The sequence below is a fragment of the Panthera pardus genome, unplaced genomic scaffold (genome assembly GCF_024362965.1).
Source record: "Panthera pardus isolate Hobbes unplaced genomic scaffold, ASM2436296v1 HiC_scaffold_3, whole genome shotgun sequence".
Taxonomy (NCBI): Eukaryota; Metazoa; Chordata; class Mammalia; order Carnivora; family Felidae; genus Panthera; species Panthera pardus.
The window spans coordinates 2,329,522-2,352,268 of NW_026526876.1; the positions used below are offsets into that span (position 1 = coordinate 2,329,522).

The 22,747-nt window shown below is 48.9% G+C and overlaps 2 protein-coding genes and 1 long non-coding RNA gene across 4 annotated transcripts in view; 2 read left to right on the forward strand and 1 right to left on the reverse strand.

Moving 5' to 3' along the window:
* The window catches only part of LOC109245799 (multidrug and toxin extrusion protein 1-like), a 36,868-nt gene extending 20,147 nt beyond the window's left edge, over window positions 1-16,721 (forward strand). The window contains exons 13-17 of the mRNA XM_019413320.2: window positions 2,901-2,970; window positions 3,483-3,615; window positions 13,064-13,158; window positions 13,862-13,946; window positions 15,829-16,721. Coding sequence (XP_019268865.1) covers window positions 2,901-2,970; window positions 3,483-3,615; window positions 13,064-13,158; window positions 13,862-13,946; window positions 15,829-16,031 — 586 coding nt within the window. The 3' untranslated portion in view covers window positions 16,032-16,721. The remainder of the gene's footprint in view (window positions 1-2,900; window positions 2,971-3,482; window positions 3,616-13,063; window positions 13,159-13,861; window positions 13,947-15,828) is intronic.
* LOC109245800 (uncharacterized) lies at window positions 120-18,129 on the reverse strand. Its single transcript, XR_002071081.2, has 3 exons — window positions 18,000-18,129; window positions 12,506-12,622; window positions 120-709 (listed from the first exon to the last, which is right to left on the reverse strand). It is a non-coding gene; the product is annotated as an uncharacterized LOC109245800 (long non-coding RNA).
* Window positions 18,130-18,352: 223 nt separating this feature from the next.
* LOC109246071 (multidrug and toxin extrusion protein 2-like) overlaps window positions 18,353-22,747 on the forward strand; it is a 59,263-nt gene continuing 54,868 nt past the window's right edge. For both annotated transcript variants that reach the window (XM_019413828.2, XM_053892874.1), the window contains exons 1-2: window positions 18,353-18,511; window positions 18,659-18,760. In XM_019413828.2, the coding sequence (XP_019269373.2) occupies window positions 18,353-18,511; window positions 18,659-18,760 (261 nt within the window). The remainder of the gene's footprint in view (window positions 18,512-18,658; window positions 18,761-22,747) is intronic.

Below are 22,747 nucleotides of genomic sequence, written 5' to 3' on the forward strand. Positions count from 1 at the left end.
AATAAACATAAAAAAAGGAAAAAAAACCTCACCGATGTTTCCTGGGAAGAACTGATCAGGTGTAGGAACTAATTTATCATCCAGAATGCCAATTTATTGGTGATACGTGCTGCAGGTGGTCAGGATAGGTGTGCATTTTAGAGAAGGAGACCCCTTTTTGGTACCATTGATTACATTTTCAGTTAGTTATTTTGTTCCCAGTGATAAGAATCCTCTTGGTAGCTCAGAATCTGCCCCCCAAGTCCCTGGTAGCTACAAGTCGTGGAATATATTGGTCAGTTCGAACCGAAGTGAAAATCTCCCTGAAGAGCTGTCTCAAAAAATCACGTGATCAGATTGATCACTGAGACGAATTCGTGTAAGGGATGGATCTTTTGTGTGGTTTGCGGGTCCTGTTTGGGTTGGTTGCTTTCATCAGTGAGGCTGGCTGGTGTGGGCATGTCGCAAGGATACTTCTGACTTGGGTTTCTTCTATCAGCAGTTGCAAAAGGCAACGTCGACTTTTCCTTCACGGGTGTAACAAGCAGGTGGTGGACAGGACTGCCCTCTGCCGTTCATTCCTTGGGTATCTTTTTGGGGTTGCCTTTTGACTTCTGATGTCGGGTTGTCCCCTTGAAGCCTCCGCCATGTTGCTGTGGGGAAATAGGATGTTTAAGTGTCCCTCGCTTCCAAGGAAGCCGAAAGGCAGCCGGAAATCATGCTCGTTTTGCTGCAAGGGAATCAGAACGGTCGTTATCGGATGTGTATCCTGCGCTGATGGTTTCAGTAGGCACGTGGCAGACGTTTGCTTCTGAGTCTGTCCACTTCCGGAAACCATGCAGGGCAGGAAGAAAACACGAAGAACAAAAGGGCCCAGGAACCATATCTTTGGTGGTATTGGGAGACCGAGAAAACTCACGACGTCAAATTATTTATCAGCTGACCAGGATCAGCTGAAACTGGCAGGATTGGTGACACAGATTTCTAACAAGGACACGGAACCTAACGTTAGCAGAGAGGGAGAAGAGAGAGAGCCCCTCGATGCAAAGTAATAAAGGAGGAAGTTACTAAAAAACAGTAGTTTTTTTGAACTGTGAGAGACGAGTTTGCATGACTTTTGAAAGTAAATTTTAAAAATCTGGAAGGAATATAGGGGCGTCTGAGTGGTGTCAGTTCAGTATCTGACGTCAGCTTAGGTCATGATCTCACAGTCCGTGAGTTCGATCCCTGTATCGGGCTCAGTGCTGACAGCTCGGGGCCTGGAGCCTGCTTCCGATTCTGTCTCCCTCTCTCCCTGCCCCTCCTTCACTTGCACTCTGTCTCTTTCTCTCAGAAAATGAATAAACAGTTTAAAAAAAACTTTTTTTAATCTGGAAGGAATAAATAACTTTCTAGGAAAATAATTTACCAAAACTTACCTTGGAAAACATAAAAGGTCTAACTGGACCGATTTCCTTAGAAGAAATAAGAAAAATTTATTTTAAAATTTGAAAAAGCACTAATCCCTGAGGATTTCTGTGGAGAATTTTATAAAACCTCGAAAATGTCATTCCAGCGCTGCCGAACTGTACCAGAGACCACAAAAAGGGAAATGTCCGCATTCTGTTTAGGAAGCAAAAATAACATTGGTACCGAAATCTGACAAAGTTTGTACAGTAAAAAAGAAAGTTGCAGGCCAGTCTCACTTATTAATATCAGTTCTAAAATCAAAACTAAAATATTAGTGGACAGAATTCAGCAGCACATAAAAGATCATATATTTTGATGGGATATAAAAATGAGTATGTTGGAAAAGCTAAGTTGTAGAAGGTCACGTAGAGAATGCTAGAACATGAACTAACAGTTTCTAGAAGGGGAGCAGAAGACTGTATTTGTACTGGAAAAGTACAGACAGTATTCAGGATTGTTGCCCAGTCAGCAGGGAGGTGGCAATGGGTGGGCTGGGAACAGAGTGGAAGTAAGATTTTTCTCGATACTCTTTTTGCATGGCTTGATTTCTTTTAACCATTGGCAGACGTTACCTATTCAAGAAATAAAATCCAATTTGAATAGTGAACTGTATTTCTGTCCCGTGTTTAGAGGGGGAGGAGAGTGACCACCTTGTTCAGTGCTGGGTTTCCTGATTTCTTAATTCATTCAACAAATATTTATTGCCAGACAACGATCTAGGCCTGTTTGTTCATCGCTCAAGAGTATGATGGATTTTTTTGCCTTCCTGGGTCAGTGGCAGCATTTTCTAGAAGCTTAGGTGTTAAAATCAAAGTCTCTAGCTGTAGAGGTTAGGGACTACCTCTAGGAACTAAGGATAATTCTGTAAACTGTCTCTATGGCCTTTGTAACATGCCAACTGGGTTCCACAGAGAGAACTGTAACCACTCTGTTCTTCTCCATCCAGACACACTGAGATACGTGTGGAATCATGTTCAAAGAAGGATGGCATTGGGGCGCCTGGGTGGCTCAGTCGGTTAAGCATCTGACTTCCGCTCAGGCCATGATCTCACGGTTCGTGAGTTCGAGCCCCACATCAAGCCCTCGAGGCGCTGTCAGTGCAGGGCCCGCTTTGGATCCTCTCTCCCTGCCCCTCAACTGCTCACACGTGCTTGCACACTCTCTCTCAAAAATAAACATGAAAAGAAGGTGGCATTATAATCCAAATTTTATTCTTTTGTGGGCAGTGGAGCACCACCTCCTCTCATGCAATTGTTTCCGTCAACCAGTTGGACTATATATTCCTTCTGGAAGTCATTCGATGCAGTGTAGGGTTGGTTTCCTCTACGGGCCAAGAAACCGTAGGATTGTCCGCGAGTCGGGTGTTGGCTGGAACGCATGAGCCCCTCCGGTTTTACGCAGAGGCCAAGCGCCGTCACCTGAGCCACACATCTGTCTCCTCCTGATCACGACGTGCTTTCTTTTCCTAACAGAGAAATCGTGGCTCTGGTCGCTGAGGTGATTCCGATCTGTGCTGTTTCCCATGTGTTCGAAGGACTTGCTGTAAGTGTTAGGCAGTATTCCTTTCAAGCCCCTTTATGATCTACACGTTTCTTCTGATGGCGGTTCATTTAAACCGAAAAGAGCAGTTGGGGGTGCCTGGGCGGCTCAGTGGGTCAAGCGTCCGACTTCGGCTCAGGTCACGATCTCACCGCTCGTGGGTTCGAGCCCCATGTCGGGCTCTGTGCTGACAGTTCAGAGCCTGGAGCCTGCTTCGGATTCTGTGTCTCCCTCTCTCTCTGCCCCTCCCCTGCCCTCTCCCTGTCTCTCAAAAACGAATAAGCGTTAAAAAAAAAAAATTAAAAAGGAAAAAAGAGAAGGAAAGAGCAACTGGGGTGGGGCAGGTAGGTAATACCGAACGTTTTTTATCATACTCGCTTGATAAGAACACTGGCACGTGATCACGGATTTTAAGTCCGAGCCCCGCCCCCGCCCCGGGATGGGAGGTGCTTGGGGACAGGAGTCTTTCAGAAGCCTCAGCACTGTTCTCACTGATGGATGTTTTCTGCCTACAGTGCACAAGTGGTGGCATCCTGCGGGGAAGTGGCAACCAGAAGGCTGGGGCCATGGTCAATGCCGTCGGGTATTATGTGGTTGGTCTCCCTGTCGGGATCTCGCTGATGTTCCTGGCCAGACTGAAAGTGCTTGGTAAGCATTAACCACGGGCAGGCAGATCTGTTACTTATGGGGCCTGGAAATGACTGTTGGAGCATGGAGGCTTTTTTCTTTTCTTTTTTTTTTTTTTTGAGACTTGGCCCTGGAACTTTGAAACTTTTGCACGCTCGTTCCGTGCCCTGTCAGTGGGAAGCACGGAGTGGACAGCAGGTAGCCAGGGGCCCGGGACTGCAAGTTCACGCCCCTCTTGCCCAGCCGCTTTTCACACTGACATGCTTGAGTAGAGCAGGGTGACCTTTCTACTCCTCTCCCTGCCCTGTGCCATCAAGTTCTCACGTCCTCAGAGTTGGTGAGAGCAGGAGGGCCGAGGAAGCTTGGAGAAACGTGCCTTTTGTGGCCCCGGTTCTGTCCTTTGGTAGAAGCGCTTGTATGGTGAGACCCGAAGAGTGAGTCTGCAGGACTGGTTGTGGCCATCATAAACTGGCCATACTGGAGTGTTTGGGCTGAGGCAGGGGAAGCCATGGGTCAGCCTTGGCGTGATGCTTACAGAACTTCCAGCAGCAGCCATGGTAGCTGAGTACATCCTAGAGCATGGCTCCTGTGTCAGCCCATGCAGCCCTTAGAGCCGTGCTCTCAACGTCACCTTCATTGCCATTCTGTTGCCTCCACCTCCCGCCTGGTACGACCTTGTAAGCCTTGTGCCTTGCAGGTCTCCCCAGAAGGCCATGGGGGTGATGTGTGCGAACCGCACAGAAGGCAGGCACAGGGACTCTTTATCCCCTTGCCACACTTGGAGGAAAGGACTTAATCCATGCTAACCTTGAAAAACAGAGAGAGGGGCGCCTGGGTGGCTCAGTGGGCTAAGCATCCAACTTCTGCTCAGGTCCTGATCTCGCGGTTCGTGAGTTCGAGCCCCACGTCGGGCTCTGTGCTGACAGCTTAGAGCCTGGAGCCTGCTTCGGATTCTGTGTCTCCCTCTTTCTGTGCCTCTCCCTTGCTCGTGCTCTGTCTGTCTCTCTCTCAAAACATTTAAAAAATTTTTTGGAGTATAGAAACAAATGACGGCCCAGCTTTGATTTCTAAGATAATAATTTGGAATACACTGGTGGTTAACGCATGATGATGTTAAAACCTGAGCACTTTATCTTTGGGTGAAGTGGTGACAGACTTAAGCGTGGCTCATTTTTACCCATCAGTACTTGGCTGGCGGGGGAGCAGTGAGAAGTCATCCGATACCTGGAGTGAACTTCCCATCCCGTTACGCTGCACATTGCTCTCCAGCTGAATAATATTTTAATGAAAAATACGGGAGATGTTCAAAGAATGGAGTTGCCAGTGCAAAGTTCACTGGCTTTCATCGTGGTGCAGAAAATTATTTAGCTGAGTTTCTGGCATTATTCATATTTTGGATTTGCCAGTGGCATAGCTAAGGGAAATATTAGAGAAATCCACTTAAAAATACAGATCTGTGTTCCCAGTGCTGTTCATTTGACAAAAGCATCCCTAGGATGTGCAAAGCAGAGGGAGTTAAGAATCACTTAAAAGAGAGGCACCTGGGTAGCTCAGTCGGTTGAGCGTCCGACTTCGGCTCAGGTCATGATCTCAGTTTGTGGGTTCAAGCCCCGCATCAGGCTCTATGCTGACAGCTTGCCCAGAGCCTGCAGCCTGCTTCGGATTGTGTGTCTCTTTCTCTCTCTCTGCCCCTCCCCTGCTCATGCCCTGTCTCTCTCTGTCTCTCAAAAATAAACGTTAAAAAAAAAAAAAAAGAATCACTTAAAAGAAATGCTGTGGTGGGGCACCTGGGTCGCTCAGTCGATTAAGGGTCCCAACTTCGGCTCAGGTCTTGATCTCACAGTTCATGAGTTTGAGCTCCGCGTCGGGCTCTGTGCTGACCTCTTGGAGCCCGGAGCCTGCTTTGGATTCTGGGTCTCCCTTTCTCTCTGCCCCTCTCCTGCTCATGCTCTGTCTCTCTGTCTGTCTCTCTCAAAAATAAAACATTAAACATTAAAAAAAAATGCTGTGGTGCAAACTTCCAGTTATAAAGTAAGTCCTGGGGATTGGGAATGTGCAATTTGGTAGCTACAGTTAATAATACTGTTATTACTTGCTTGAAGGTTGGCAAGGCCGGGGCCAGCATCCCTGGAGTTCTGGCAGAGATCCAAAGGCAGGCAGAGGAGTTGGGAAGGTTTTGTGGCGGGGGGGGGGGGGGGAGGGTAGGGGGGAAAGGGGCACGCTTCTGGTGTTGGACGCTGGTGGCCTGGGGAAGCTGGAAGCAGGCTAAGTAGACGTGGGGCATCCTGTGCAATTGGTCAGGGGTGCGTGTTTGCTTTTCTTTGCTTGGTTCTGAGTGGGAAGCAGGGACAAAAATTAGGGAAGCTGTCAGTTCTTAAGTCAAATCCTGGCCATTTTGGGTCAGCTGTTGCAGAAGTTACTGTTTAGCGTCCTGGAGTGTCCTTAGGGATAGCTATCTGCAAGTCTGATGTGGAACAGGCTGGCTTTTCGGTTGTTTATTGTGGATAAGGGGTTTCCTGGCTCTGTTGCTGCAGGTTGTGGGTCAGAGTTCTACTTTTTTTTTTTTTAACGTTTATTTATTTTTGGGACAGAGAGAGACAGAGCATGAACTGGGGAGGGGCAGAGAGAGAGGGAGACACAGAATCGGAAACAGGCTCCAGGCTCCGAGCCATCAGCCCAGAGCCTGACGCGGGGCTCGAACTCACAGACCGCGAGATCGTGACCTGAGCCGAAGTCAGACGCTTAACCGACTGAGCCACCCAGGCGCCCCCAGAGTTCTACTTTGATATATGGTGTGGCCATCGTATATTCAGTGTCTCAGTCTCCTCTTTTTCAGGGAAAATTAGAGACAAGGGGAATTCAGGGAAAGCTAGGGAGCCAGGTCTTACCACTTGGGGATTGTACAGTCATCTTCATAGTCAACTGTATTGCAAGATCTTCTTGAGCTCCTTGATGTTGTACCGTCATGATGACCATCATGGTGAGCGATTGTGCAGAACCATTCAAGACTTGGGAAAAAATGCAACCAGCCAGCATCACAACCATTGAAAAGGTCCCTGCCAACAAGGTTCAGGAGCAGTTTTCCCTGCTCTCTCTTCCGGTAGATGAAATCTTCTGGCTAAAGATGATGAAGAAGCTGTTTAGGAAGATGTTGTGGGAAGGCAGCCTTAAGCTGTTGGCGGTAGGACCCTGGTGATATTTTGCACGTATAGCCCATCAGTGTGGTCAGGCTGGTATCGGTGGTGAAATCCCTAGACACAGGCCTTCCAGTGTCCTAATTCTTTCAGAATTTAAGGATGAGTTTAAGGATGACATTGGTCCTTTCTACTTTTCCAGAAGATTGTGGGTGATGAGGACAGCATAGTTTTTTGAGTAAGGAGTGATACTTTACAGAGTTCTTTTATATGGCTCCCATAAAGCATGTGCCTCAGTCACTTGGTATAAAACTTGCCATCTGAGACCTGTAAAACCTGAGACATCAGGTTGGAAATACAAAGTCAGGCAGCTTTTTGGTGATGGTAAGGGCTGTAGCTTTTCAGCAAGGAAATGCGTCATCTATCCTGAAAATAGACAACCGATAACTAAACCGTATGTAAATCCTATGGAGGATACAAGCTGGACAAAATCCATCTGTAGGCGTTCAAATGTCCCTTGAGGCCTGGTTCCCGGCCATGTCGACCTTGACGGTTTCTCCAGGATTATGTTGGTGACGAGCGACACATGACCTGAAAAAAATCTCAGCTATTTTTTTTTTAAATTTTTTTTAACGTTTATTTGTTTTTGAGACAGAGAGAGACAGAGCATGAACGGGGGAGGGGCAGAGAGAGAGGGAGACACAGAATCGGAAGCAGGCTCCAGGCTCTGAGCCATCAGCCCAGAGCCTGACGCGGGGCTCGAACTCACGGACCGTGAGATCGTGACCTGAGCTGAAGTCGGAGGCTTAACCGACCGAGCCACCCAGGCGCCCCTCAGCTATTTTTTTAAAGTTTCCCCACCGACGTTGACTTCAGATGCTAAGCAACCCGTCTACTCTGTGATGACGAATAGTTTCGTGGAGAAACTTCGCTAACATCCATTTGAAATCATCTTGTGCTCTTGAGTGGCCATCTTGATGGTGCCAGAGATTCCCTGAGTGATGGGTGTGCAGCCAGATGTGTTTTCCTTTCGTCTTTTTCAAAACCGGAGGCTAACCACTGGTCTTTTACAGCGGCCTCTTTGAACCCTCCAGAGATCTATCTTTGGAGGGCTCGGATAGGATCAGAACCTGGTTTAAAGTGGCTTGTTTGGCTCAGTGATCTGCGAGGGTCTCCTTCTGGCTTCTGCGTTCTCTTGTTCTCTGTGGGTCTCCATGTTTACAACGGCTGCCTCTCTGGAAGACGGAAGTGAGTTTAAAGGTTTCTTCACTTGCTTTCTATCTGTGATAGGGGCTCCAGCAGAGGTGAGAAACCCCCCGTTTCCAGAACAGCCCCACATCAGGCAGGGGCTTCTCCCACAGCATCAGTTTGCCGTCCGCATACATGTCTACTCTGTGGTCTTTGCTGGTGACATACTTTGGGAGTCACAGTAGGGTCTGCTCTCTGGGCTGATGTTTTATGTCGGGTAGAGGACTGCAGTCTAATATTTTATTGTTTTATTATTTTTCTTCGAAGTTTATTTATTTTTGAGAGAGAGAGACACAGCATGAGCAGGGGAGGGGCAGAGAGAGAGAGAGAGAGAGAGAGGGAGACACAGAATCCAGAGCAGGCTCGAGGCTCCGAGCTGTCGGCACAGACCCCAACACAGGGCTCGAACTCATGAACTTTGAGATTATGGGCACAGAGAGACAAAGTAGTTTTTTGTAGCTGGGGATGCCTGGGTGGGAAGGAGGCCTGCTGAGGAGCCTTCTAGGTTTCAGAAACCTGTTCGTGTTGGGGCCTCCTGAGCACAGGGTCTGTCTCTATGGACCAGTCGATTCATAGAGAGGTGTTGCAAGCTCAGAAAAATTTGGCCCCCCGTGGTCTGCAATATCCAGTTAAACCCAGAAATCCTGGATAGGTCCTACCCTAAACGAACTGTGTTGTGGCAAAATTGTGATTGTGCTTTTGCAACGATGTCTCTCTTCTGCCAAGGCTGAGAACAAGAAAACAGGATGTTTTACGTGCACTTCCTCATTCTCCGCACAAAGTAAGAGTGCTGGTGCATCATGTATCAGAAATGAATCACAAGAGGGCGCCTGGGTGGCTCAGTTGGTTAAGCATCTGACTTCGGCTCAGGTCACGATCTCACGGTTTGTGAGTTCGAGTCCCTCAGAGGGCGAGCTTGAACCCCACTTTGGGTGAGTTTGAGCCCTGCTTCAGGCGAGCCCCGCTTCTCTCTCTCCTCTCCCACTCTGCCTGTTGTGGGATTCTCTGTCTCCCTATCTCTCTGCCTCTTGCTTACTTGTGCCCTCTTTCTCAAGAGGAAAAAAAAAAAAAGATGATCTTCCTCTCCCTCTGCCCCTCTCCCTCGCTCACGTGCTTTCTTCCTCTGTCTCATGAATGAATGAATGAATGAATCCTGCTGTGATTTAAAAAAAGGGAAAAAAAAGGAACCACAGGGAAATGTACATTTTGAAAATTCTTTTTTAAATTAGAAAAAATTTTTTTTTATTTTAGAGCGAGGGAGTACAAGTGGGGAGAGGGGCAGAGGGAGAGCGAGAGAATCCCCAGCAAGGACGGAGCCTGATGCAGGGCTCCAGACCACGACCCTGGGATCCTAACGTGAGCCAAAATCGAGTCAGGTAGTCAGCGGACTGAGCCACCCAGGTGCCCCGATTTTTAAAATTCTCGATTAAGGAACTGAGAAAAATTGAGGGGTGTGGGGGGGATTCAGTGGCCCTCCTAGCCCGTCACTGTGCAGACACACTGTTGTCCTCGGCTGGTGAAGGAAAGGGGTGTCAGCCGTCCCCGTGTAGAGGCTCGCTGAACAGAGCAGAACAAAGACACATCACTACAGTAAAGCGAGTGGCTTCAGGAGGGATTGATGTCACGATGGTTCTGGGTCAGGTATTTGTGGTGAGCGAGGGATAACAATTTTGTTGATGGCCCCGAAAGTCTTGAGTAAAGATATCCTCATGCATTTGACTTTTTTTTTTTTTTTTTTTAGTGACAGTTCTAAGGGCCAGTCCAGGGTATGGAAAGACCTCTGGGTGTGACTTTTCAGCGCTAAGTTTGAATCCTTTCATTTGCCTTCAAGGGATGCTGGGGAAGGAAGTTTAGGTAACACTTGGTAGGAGCAGTCTGAACTTTTAGGGGTCCTGCTCCAATCCTTTGGCTGTGTCAGTACAGTAACCAAGGCCATGGAGTGTCAGGCATAGTGTCAAGGTCCTTGTCTGGGGTCTGTGTCAAATATAGGAAGCAAGGTGTGCACCCCGAGCAGACCAAATTTGACCATAAATAGAGGAGTCCGCTCAGATCTCTGGTATGCATTTGATATCACGGTTCCGCCTGCAGAGGAAGGCTCCCTCTGTGAAATTTGCAGGGGTGGTAGCACCGAGCAGGAAGGTGCGCCTCTCAGTCAAGGGCTCCAGGGTTACGGTTAAAGACTGGGATAATTGGCGGGGGTGCCTGGGTGGCTCAGTCGGATTAGTGCCTCTTTTTTTTTTTAAAGTTTTTAAATGCTTATTTATTTTTGAGCGACAGAGCGAGAGTGGGAGTGGGGTGGGCAGAGAGAGGGAGAGAGAGGGAGACACAGAATCCGAAGCAGGCTCCAGGCTGAGCTCTCAGCACGGAACCCGAAGCGTCTGACTCTTGCTTTTCGGCTGAGGTCATGATCCTGCGGTTTGTGAGTTTTGAGCCCTGCGTCGGGCTCTGCGATGACCGTGCAGAGCCTGCTTGGGATTTTTTCTCTCTCCCTCTCCCCGGCTTGTGCTCTCTGTCTCTCTCAAAATAAATAAATAAACTTAGGGGGGGAAAAAAAAGACTGGGAGATTGGGAAAACCTGCGGGTCATTTGAAATACCAACCACGTGTGCAATATGTGTACCCTGAGACAGAGGTTGGGTAAGGTGCCGGGGCTGCTTGTAGAAAGCGGGGCATCCGCCAGGCATTGATGAGGATGGCCGTCTCTATTTACGGTGAATTCACCTGGAGTGTTGAAGGGCCTGGCGGGATAGTGGGTGATTTTGCCTTCCGCAAGCACTCACTGACCTGAGACGAGAGAGTTTTCTTGGTCTTGGGTTTTCCCTTCCTGGCATGCCTTCTGTTTACAATATCTGCAAGTGTCCTTGTAGTTGGAGGTTGGCCGGGGTGGGGGCAGGGGGCGGCCATCCAGCGGTCTCTCTTGCAGGTCCCAAAGAGACTTGGGGTCTTGCCTCATTTTTGTCCCAAAGTCCTTTTTCAAAATGGTTCTCCCATGTGTTGTAGGTCAGCGAAAGGGTTATGTTTCCTACCAAGCTCTGTGTTCATCTTCGCTTTCCAATTTCAGTGTTAGTTTTCTCATCGACAAAAGGAGACGAAAGGGTTGTGACATCGAGCACCTTCTCTGACGCCCACACGGCGGTTGGAAGGGGCTTAGAACGGGCGGGCGGAAACCCAAAAAGAAAGCTCCCTGGATCAAAGCCAAGGCCTCAGGACACAAAACCGTGACAGGAGAGCCTCATCTGGTCTTAGTGGTGACCTGCAGAAAAGTCTGTCCCAGTGGATGCCAGTTGGGTTGAGAACCACAAACTCCTCGTGGGTCCGTGAGATCGGCACACGCGGCGGGCTTCTAGGGCCTGTGCCTGGGTTCTGGCCTCTAACTGTCCCTCTGTGACAGACAACACTTTACACAGCACCACAAAGCACAGCAAAAGGAATGAAAAGGAATGGCCTGATTCCACCCAAGATGCCAAACGAATGGGAACCAGGGACAAAACCTGGGTACTGAGCCGAGGAGCTCATTGTAAAGAGATTGGGGCGCAGGCCTGGCCCGAACTCACATCGTCAAGGACTGCACACGCCACAGGCCGACAGGCACAAGGGGCCTCTGTGGGTACCACATCGGGTTGGAGGCTGGGGCCTGTGGTGGTAGGCAGTGTAGGCCAGGTCTTGTGGGGCCTCCATGATGAGCTGTGGACTCATGGGAAATGGGAAAAACGAAGGCCATTATTCTGAGTTTGCTCTAGCAAGGGAGTCAGCCACCACCACCGGAGTTTGGGCAGAGACCCAGAGGCGGGCAGAGGGGTGGGAGAACTCTACAGGGAAACTAAGAGAGGTCTCAGGTGTGCCCTCATGTCCCGGGGAAGCCGGAATCGGGGCATCCTGTGGGATTGGTGGGGGTAGGGGGGAGGGCGTGTTTGCTTTTCTCTGGTTGGCCCTAAGTTGGAAGCAGGGACAAAACTTAGGGAACGTGTCAATTATCGATCAAGTCCTGGCCGTTTTGGGTCAGTTGTTGCAGAAGTTCTTATGTAGCACCCTGGATTATTCCCAGAGTTTGACATGTAACCAGCTGGCTTCTCGGGTTTATTGTAGGTAAGGGCTTGGTTTCTGGACAGATTGCTGTAGGCTGTGGATCAGAGTTCTATTTTTTTTTTTTTTAATATTTATTTATTTTTGAGAGAGAGAGAGAGAGAGACAGTGTGTGAACCGGGGAGGGGCAGAGAGGGAGGGAGACAGAGAATTGGAAGCAGGTAGCTCCATGCTGTCAATGCAAAAGCCTGACGTGGGGCTTGAACCCACGAACCGTGAGATCATGACCTGAGCCGGAGTCAGCCTCTCAACCGACTGAGCTGCCCAGGCGCCCCTAGAGTTCTGTTTTTACATATCGTCTGCCCGTTGGCTGTTGGCATATTCAGTTCCTCACAGCGCTTGTTGGCTTTTCTGATTCTGCCATTGCTTCACTGTTGACCAAAGAAACCCTTCTCACTTGGGGTCTCCGTGTCCCGTGTGGGTTTACTAGGTAGAGTGCGATGGTACCTTGAGATCCACGAGGCTTTTCCTGTGTTCTGTTCTCCCTCAGCCTCTCTGTGATCATCCCTCTGCGGACAACCTTGTCCCAGGAGCTCTGGAAGTCTGTGCCCAAAGCCAGTAAGCCTGTAGGAAGTGCCAACGGAGGGAACTTAACATGGCTGGTGACTTGTGCATTTTGAAAACGTTAGTCCCTTTTGAGGAAAATAGGCCATAGCTGTTCAGAAGCATAGCACTCTTAGAGAACAGGAAATAGTCTGTCTTGGGAATTTCATTTCCTTATAACCTGCGTGTCTCTTACTAGCAAAGTATTAGGATCACAAAGGCCAAAAAGAGCGTCTAAACATCAGTTCTGAGACCCAGAGCACTGGGCAGTGACCACAGGGAGCCCTGGGCCTCTCAGAACCTTCTGGAAACCAAAGGAGAGCAGGAAGGGGATGTCTGGATCACTGTGGGCTCCACTGCAGCCGTGAAAGCAGATTCTCAAAGTGAGACAGGAGGCATATACTCCCCAGGGGTGCCCTGTTTTCCATGGAATTAACCTCTATTAAATATTTCCACTTCTAGGTCTGTGGTCAGGCATCCTTATCTGTGTGATCACGCAGTGTGTGTGTTTTTTCATCTTTATTTCTCAGCTAAACTGGAAGAAAGCCTGTGAAGAGGTAACTATGTTCATTGCTGGCCCATAAAAGTTCCTCTCCTAGAAAACAATCTGTTCAGGCTCTCTCCCTCTCATTTGTAAGGTTCTTTCCCCTTTTATCACCAATGCTTTGTTGTTGTTTCAATTGCCTTTATTTCAGATGCTAAGGGCCAGATACCCCTGCAGTTATCCATTTCCCTTTTGTTTATTTATCAAACAGAAAAATAGGGGTTCCTTTCCTCCTCGTATCCCAAGCCAGGCTACCACCCTTGTGCCTGAAAAATCAATTTGAGGACAGGATTTGAAACTGGAAAGAAAGGAGGCATGCCAGCCAATTTATCCTGATAGTGTTTTTTATGATCCCAAAATATTTCATTAAGATACCTGCACACATGAGTGTCTCCAGCTTGCTAGGGTCAATGTGGGGTCTGAAAATAGATGGTCGATAAAACAAAAATGAAGGAAAAAGGGGAGAATCCTCTGAACTTGGGCCCAGCCTTCCCCCTAGTGCTTTTCCATCGATCCCTTCCCCCCCCCACCATTGACCTTATGTCAATCATCCTGAAAGACGATTCCATACTTGGGAACCAGAGAAGGTCCCCTTACATGTCAGTTACAGAGAATGGCTTGGTTTTTCCTAAACTGGGTAGTAGTCAAGTCAAATGTTTTATTTATAACGGTGGTAAATAATGCTTTGTGGATTGACTTTGAGTTTCATCTTCTAGGCTCGGGTACATGCCAATGTGAGACTAAATGTGGCCCAGGCTAGGACCCAGTCTGCGGCCCGGACGGCAGTCTATCAGAACATAGGTATGGAATAAACTCTCACCTCTTGGAAACAGGCCTGTCCAGGTGGTCCAGGAGGGGCCATTTGTGGGACACAACTAGATTTTCTGCCATGAGTGCCCCCCGAACCCGGGAAATAAAGTTTCAGGGACAAATGATAAAGTCACGCAACACTCAATTTTAGGTACACTGCAGGTTGCCAGTTCCTTGGCTGACTTAACGGTACTCACGTAAGCATTCCAAAGGGATCTCTAATACTCGGTGATCCTGTGCGTTGACCTTATCTTGGAAGCTGACATTAGTAGGTCTGTGTCTATAGGGTTCCCCCATTCACCAGGCAAAGATGGGCCTTAAACAGATCGTTGTTTTAACTGTTGCTTCCGGTGACCATCATGCAAGTGCGTATATCACTTTCTCTCTGTCAAATCTGTAATCTCCCCAGACTTCCAGATCCTTCGGCAGTTAGTCATGTACTCACACTAGTTCCTCGCTTCTTTATTACCGAGTTCACAGACTGGCTGAATTACGGCTGCCAATTCCATTGTTCCTGCCAGTTTTCGTTCATGTTGTCTGGTCCCCTGTGTGCCTGGTTATCTTTGATTGTGTTCCAGATCTTGTATTTGAAAATTGCCGGTGGAAGTAATTTGAGGCCTGTGATGTCTGTCTGTCTTCAGGGAGGATTTTCCTTTGCTTTTGTCGAACACTTAGGGTTACTAGCAGTCTAGGGCAATTTCAGAAACTGAGCTTCCCGGAGCCCCCAGCTGACTTGAAGGCAACCAGGGTGAGGCTTGGTTTACTTCTGGTTCCTCCTGAATTCTTGGATACAGCCCCTGAGATCCGGCCTAGAGTCCAGAGGGGTTTACCTTGGTGAGGACTAAACTCCCCCCCCAAAAGCATTGCTCAGGTCCAGATGGAGAACTCTCAGGTCAAAAGTGGCCCCCAAAGCTGGCTTACTTTGCTGGGTTTCCAGCTTCCCGTAGATCTTGCCCTGGTGACTTTTTGTTACTTCGGTAGTACTCTGATACCTTCAAGATGATATTTTTCATTCGTTTTATCTGGCTTTCATAATTGTCTTCAGCATAATTGTCTTCAGCGGATGGTTGGTCCAAGTTTCCTATCATCTCCCATTTGTAAAAGGGTAATAATACTAGTTACATCATACCACTGTCGTGAGAGTTACGTGAGTTTCATACTTGTAAAGCGCTGAGAACAGTGCCTGGCATGGAGGAAGCATTTTGTGAGAGTGGGCTGGAATTACTCTATTCGAAATTCTTTTCTCTCACAACTCCCAAGGGCCATCAGCACATCCCAGTATCCACTATGCTTGTTAAGAAGTCGGATGCCCATCTTATTCTTGGTTCTTTCTGTCAACTGCCTTTGCGTTTCTCTCGGGAAGCTTTTAGGATATTTTCCTGAATTCTGACTACTCTGAAGCTTTGGAAGACTGAATCTACATCTGAGTCACACCCTTGCTGGATGCTTAGTAGGCCCCCTGATGTGAAGAGTCCCATCTCTCTTCAGTTCTGCGAATGGCCTTGAATGATCTCTTAGGTGATTTTTCTCCTCCGTTGGCCTTGTTCTCCTTCTGAACTGTTAATTAGAGGAGTGTTGGCCCCTTGAAAACTTGCCCTATGAATCTTAACTAGAGAGTCACTGTATTTATTCCTCTAGTTCTTGTGGTGGGGCAGAGCTCCCTGGTAGACCTAAGCTCACAATAGCAGGCTCCGGAGTTTGTGATGGGTGAATGGAGAGGCACTCTGAGATAGTATTCTTTTGCGTATCCAAGGCAGCAACTGCTTCCTCAATAAACTTTCCCCTGGCTAGTAACATACATATAGGACATCTTTTATACTAATAAAAAAAATACCCTTTTACTCTGCTCACTAAGTTCCTTTTTTCCCCTCAGCGGTGGTCCCAAGGAACCCGCGAAGAGTGTTAAGGAGAGCTGTTGTACAAAGAGACGAGACTCCATTGGATCTGCAAATGAGCCAAGACGCTAGGTTGACCGGGAGACAGTTGGTGCTGTGGCGTGGGCTCCTGCTCCTGGGGGTCATTTCAATCTTGCTCCTAGGGATTTTACTGAGAGTGTATATCAGAGTTGAGGGATAGGCAAGAGAGAGGTCGAGCGATACTTTTTGAGTTTACAAGTAACGCACAGGCCAAGCGGTGGAAATTTGTTTTCAGTTAAGCAGTTCTACTTTTTGAGTTTACAAGTAACGCACAGGCCAAGCGGTGGAAATTTTTCAGTTAAGTCGTTCTACTTTTTGAGTTTACAAGTAACGCACAGACCAAGCGGTGGAAATTTTTCAGTTAGGTCGTTCTACCTTTTGAGTTTGCAAGTAACGCACAGGGCAAGCGGTGGAAATGTTTCAGTTAAGTCGTTCTACTTTTTGAGTTTACAAGTAACGCACAGGCCAAGCGGTGGAAATTTTTCAGTTAAGTCGTTCTACTTTTTGAGTTTACAAGTAACGCACAGGCCAAGCGGTGGAAATTTGTTTTCAGTTAAGTAGTTCAACTGTGCCCATGGCTTTCAAGGATTGAGAGTTCAAAATTATGTTTTCTAATGAAGAAAAGGAACTAAGGTAAAAAAAAACCTATGTTCTAGTCTAAGACAATGTCTGAATGATGAGATTAATAATATCTCATCCATCATTGTCTCAACCCAGGACCACTGTGTACTGATGGTGTTCATCTATGACTTTGATATTTCTTCTGCTTTTGTTTCTTTAGATACAAATGTATGTACTGAGTGCTTAAGGACTGTTAGCATCTAATTATTTAAAATATATTTTACAGCATCTGTTTCCTTGTGTCTTCTATGGTTATTCAATGGGAAAATGGCATTTGTTAAGATTCATTTGGGGTCCAGCTCTCAGGCGCTGTGGGCAACGGACGTGCTTGAGAAACCAAAAGAGGAGAAGACCGGTTTAAGAAGAGAGGAGTCAGATGGCATTGATGAACATGCTTCCTGTTAAGCAATGGTCTAAAAATCTGTCCGGACTGAGAAAGATTGGCAGAGACCAGGAGAGAGGAAGCTGTAGGCCAAGACCCCACTGAGAAGCAGCACCTCATTTTTCTAGAGGGGTGGACATCCCAGAGAGAGAAATAAAGGGCTTGAAGAGCTATTCTGAGCAAACTGGAAGAAGTCAGACCTTTTCCTATGTTGATGGAGGGGATTAAAGATTGGAAGGCAGCAGAAATGGAAAGAGGGGGCTAGGAAAGGGGTCCTGGGTGGGCCCCATTCATCTTCTGCTTGGGTCTTTGTCTTTATGAAGGCACCAGCTTTAGGTGGTGAACACGGCATATCCAAGGAAGGTGTGTGTGTGTGTGTGTGTGTGTGTGTGCGCGCGCGCTTTTGTCTCAAAAGGATGAGGTTTTGGTGAATGCTCCCTTCTGCCCCAGCATTGGAGAATAATTGGGGAAGTCTTTGGAGCTGTGCAAATCCAAACAACCCTAGCTAATTCCTCTGGGGTGGAGGGAGTGGTCAGGATTTCAGTAGCGGCCTTGGATTAAGTAGTAACCAAGTTGTACTTGGATTCCACCTTCCTGGGGGGTGGGGGACACTTTAACTCAGAATTAAGAACGCTGTGTACTTGGGATGGATACAAAGAGCTACGCACGGCCTTTGCCCTCAAAGAACAGATAATGGACAAGATCACAAATGTTGGCTACTATGAGTAAAAAAAACACCCAGGGCCGCCTTAAGGTATCTCCACCCTCGGTGCTTTACTCTTCTAGGAGAGTCACTTTACTGGGACCAAGATTAAAGGCCTGCCCTGAAGGATGCCCGCCCCCCCCCCCCCCCTTCGCCGGCAACCTCCCCTCTCCCAGCTCTTTCGTGAGGAAGCCCACACACACACCCTCCTCATTCCCTCCCCTGTGGATACCCCTCCTGGATACCCTCGCCTTCTAAAGAGTTCTCACCCTGCCTGGCCTTCCCTTCACCAGGTAGGAGCCCCTGGGAAGGGATGCGGAGGCTTATCTCATCAGCCCAAGTTGCAGGCGAGGAGCGCATCCCCAGGGGAGTAAATACTTTTAACACACCCGTAACCCGAGGCAGAGGGAGAGGGACTTCACCTGCAAAACCGGCGCAGTGCTCTCGGGGTGCGGTGGGTGGAATTAGAAATTCGCCCTCTCCGCCCCCGCCGCAGCACATTGCGCTCTTCCCAAGCTACAGTCTCCTTTGTCAGCGCACAGCGCCCCCGACCCCGTCCTGCCTCCCCAGCACCACCCCCTCCACACACACCGCACCCGGGGATGTGCGGGCGGTGACGGTTGGCCCGTAGGTCCGGCGTCCCGGGTTGCGGCCCTCCCCCTCCCCCACCCCCGGCCGCGTGCGCAGGTGGGGGCGGTCCGCGGGCGCGCGGGGCGGGGCCGTGCGGGGGCCGCCCCCAGCCCGCCGCCTCCCGCGCGCCAGTCCCCGCGCCGGCATGGAGCCCCCCGCAGCCGCCGCCGCCGCCGCGTCCCGGGAGAGCGCCGAGCCGCCCGACGCCCCTCGCTGGCGCAGCTGCCTGCGGAGCCTGCGGGGCGCGCTGCCGCCCGACGCGCGGCGGGAGGCGGCCGCGCTGGCGGCGCTCGCGGGCTCCGTGGTGAGTGCGCGCCCCGACGGCGGCCCCGGCTCGGGGCGCCCCCCAGCGCCTTCGCCCCGCGCTGCCCGAGCGGGGCCCGAGCGGGGCCCGGGCGGGGCGGGCGGGCCCGGTGTCAGCGCGTGCTCTCCCTCCTTTTTTCCCTCGCAGTTCCTGGCCCAGTTGATGATCTTCCTGATTAGCGTCGTCAGTTCCATCTTCTGTGGGCATCTGGGCAAAGTCGAGCTGGATGCCGTTACGCTCGCGGTATCGGTAGGTTTTCTTTTCTTTTTTCTTTTCTCTTCTCTTCTCTTCTCTTCTCTTCTCTTCTCTTCTCTTCTCTTCTCTTCTCTTCTCTCTCTTTTGTTTTTTAAATACTTCCATTGGGGTCGGCCCCGCGGTAAAGCCTCGGAATTTGCATTGTATTATGTCTGATCTCTTCCCTTAACACTATCGGAGCTTGGCCCGTGGGTACCTTTTGCCTTATCTCTAGATTTGAAAGGAGATCGCGTAAACTGCTCGGGGAAGCGTTGTTTCAACCATCCCGTGGTGGTCGGGCTTGCGAAGAATTTGTAGCAATGATACAATTCCAGGGCGGCCAGGGATTGCTAGGAATTTGTAGCAATAATACGGTCACAGGAACAGAACGGCATTTTTTTTTTTTTCGTGTTGTAAAATTAAACCGGAGAACTTAGAGATCGTGTAGATTGTCTGCCATCGGTTTGAATTGCACAATTCATTATGGGCGCAGTATTTCCCGCTTGTACTAAAGTGTCTCCCTTGGGCCACGGATTGAAATTACACCTCCTTTGAAGGCTTTCGTCCCTGAGTGTTTGTTAGTGATGTAGCGGAAAGTTGCCTCCCTCCATCCAGGCTTTCAGAGAAGGTGGAAAATAGTTCCGGTGGTGCTGGCAGGTGGTCTCTCCCAGCCTTAGAAAATTCCCCCTCCGTCCCCACCAGAGGTCGGTATCTGCTCTAGGATCGTGGCGGGACCGCCGGAGTTTCTCTTTTCAGCTTTGTGGGTGAAGTGACCTTAGTATGTGGACTCAGATATTTTATTTACAGGTCTGTTACTGAGTGAACTAATTCAGGCTAAGGGATATTTCTACTTCCTTTGAGATTTTAGATTGGGTCTCTAGAAAGAGTGAAGAAAGCAGAGAAGCTTTACGTACAGGCTGTTAACTGTGTCCCCTCCAGAAAGGATGAACTTGATTCCTCCCCCACATAGGGCACGGTGGCCCTGGCATATGTTGTACTCCTGATCATTCTGTCTGCTGTGAGCGACATTAACAGTGGGTTATTATTGGAAACCTGAAAGGACACTTTCTGTTTATCCACGGGGCCGCAGTTGGGATCTCCCTTTTCCTGTCGCTGCTTCTAAACCTTTATTGTGCAGTGCTCTTTAAATTTTAAAAAAAATTTTATTTATTTATGTGTTTATGTATGTATCTTAAATGTTTGAGAGAGAGAGGGGGACAGAGGATCCGAAGCGGGCTCCGTGCTGACAGCAGCGAGCCTGTGTGGGACTTGAACTCACCAACCGTGAGATGGTCATGACCCGAGCCAAAGGCAGATGCTCAACTGCCTGAGCCACCCAGGCGCCCCCTTAAAAAATTTATTATTATTATTTTTTTTTTTTTTTTACTGAGGTATAATTGACACACAACATTTAATCGGTTTCAGGTGTCTAATGTAATGATTCAGTATTTGTGTATAGTGTGAAGGGATCACATTAAATCTGGTTAAAATCTTATCACTATACACAGATTTTTTTTTTTTCTATGTGATGAAATCTTCTAAGATTTACTCTCTTAGCAAGTTTCAAGTGTGAAATACGGTATTATTAACTATATTCACCATGCGGTATATATTGCATTTTCACACGTTATGTACTTCGTAACCGGGACTTTGTATCTTTAGATGGCCTTTACCACCAAGCCCCTCGGGCATTCCACCCCCCCCTCCCCCCCAGTCCTTGGCAATCACCAATCTGCTATGAGTTCAGTTTTTCTTTGTTTGGATTCCACGTGTAAGTGAGATTATACGGGCATTTGTCTCTGTTTGACTTCTTTGACTTAGTATAATGCCCTCAGTGTCCATCCGCATTGTTACCAATGGCAAGATGTTCTTCTCCTTTAGGACCAACTAAGATTCAGTGCATAAGCCGCATTTTATTTACATGTTTCGTTTTCTTTGGTTAAATACACAGAAGTGCGATTGTTGGATCATACGGTAGTTCTGTTTTTAATTTTTTGAGACTTCATACCGTTTTCCCCGAGGGGCTGGACCAGTTTGCATTCCCTCCAAGAGTGCACAGGGGCTCCCTTTTCTCCACGTCTCCTCCAACACTTGTTATTTCCTGTCACATACTCTCGCAGGGGTCAGTTCATGGTGGTTTTAATTTGCATCTCCCTGACGATTCGTGATGTCAAGCACCTTTTCCGGTATCCTTTGGCCCTTTGTGTGTCTTCTTTGGAAAAATGCCTATTCAGATCCTCGGCCCAGTTTTTAATTAGATTGTTTGGGGTTCTTTTGCTAGTGAGTTGAATGCGTTCTTTACATATTGTGGAGGTGAACCCCTTATCAGGTGTACGATTTGCAAATACCTTCTCCCATTCCGTAGGTTGGCTTTCCACTTTGTCGGTGGGTTCCTTCAGGGTGCGGGCGCTTTTGAGTTTGGTGTGGTCCCACTCATTTATTTTTGGTTTTGTTGCCTTTGTTGTTGGTGTCAAAACCAGAGTCCTCGCCAAGACCAAGAGAGCTCACTGCCCTGCCTGTGTTTTCTTCTAGGGGTTTTATGGCTTCAGGTCTTGCGTTCAGGTCTCGAATCCATTTTGAGTTATTTTTTTTGTGTGTATGGTGTAAGATAGGGGTCCAGTGTCACGCTTTGGCCTGTGGCTGTCCAGTGCTCCCGACACCCCTGGATTGAATAGCCTGTCTTTTCGCAGTGCCCATTTCCGGACTGTCCCTTCGGGTTTACCATCCTGTACGGTTCATGTCCATGGTATCTGATGGCCGGTGCATGGCTTCTTCTGTGTTCGTCAAACACCCCAGGGCCTGAGTGCTCAGCTTCTTGGGTGTGGGGACCCCACCTCCGTCCATCCCTCTGGCTTTCAGGAACCCCCTAAATCCACTTCAGGACTCATACTCTGCACATTGTCATCTCTCAGCATGGGCCCACGGTAGCAGTTTTGTTGTTGTTGTTGTTGTTGTTCTTTTTTTCACTGTAACAGTGTTAAACTTTACTTTCCTGCTGGCAACCTTCTGTCCCTGGAGCCCTCTCAAGTCCCCACCTGCCCTTTGACCTCATGGGTCTTCCCTTGCTGTGGTCCCTCCCTCTTCTCTCACTCTGCCGCCCTGACTGCCCCCATCGATCGTTCTCGATCCTGCTTTCTGTGAGTTGCATGTGAGGCTCGGGAGGATCCTTCTGGATGCAGCTTAGGGGCATGCATTTGCAGAACATTTTCCCAGACCCCCCCCCCCCCCAGCCCCACCTTTCCATGCTGTGCCACAGTCTCTGTCTCTGAATACTCTTGCCTTGGCCGGCCAGCTCATATTAATTTTTGCCACGCCTGGTTCCTGGCACAGATCTGCCCCGAGTGGATATTTCCAGAAAATGCAGAGCTCAGGGGAGCTGTGAGCGGGTCCTCGTCTAGGCGCCTCCTGAATTTGTCTCCTACGCGGCCCTGCTGTAACATGGTGAGGGTTGAAGGCTCTGTGATGATACACGTACAGGCCCCATGTCTCCTTTCACCATTTCGGCAAAACTGTCTTTTTTTTTTTTTTTTTTTTTTTTTTTTAATTTTTGGGACAGAGAGAGACAGAGCATGAACGGGGGAGGGGCAGAGAGAGAGGGAGACACAGAATCGGAAACAGGCTCCAAGCCATCAGCCCAGAGCCTGACGCGGGGCTCGAACTCACGAACCGCGAGATCGTGACCTGGCTGAAGTCGGACGCTTAACCGACTGCGCCACCTAGGCGCCCCAAAACTGTCTTAACCAGGGGCGGCTGGGTGGCTCAGTCTGTTGAGCGTGCAACTTCAGCTCAGGTCATAATCTCCCGAGTCATGAGTTTGAGCCCCACGTCAGGCTCTGTGCTGTCAGCGCAGAGCCTGCTTCAGATCCTCTGTCCCGTCAAAAATGAATAAACATTGGGGCGCCAGTCGGTTGAGCGTCCGACTTCAGCCAGGTCACGATCTCGCGGACCGTGAGTTCGAGCCCCGCGTCGGGCTCTGGGCTGATGGCTCGGAGCCTGGAGCCT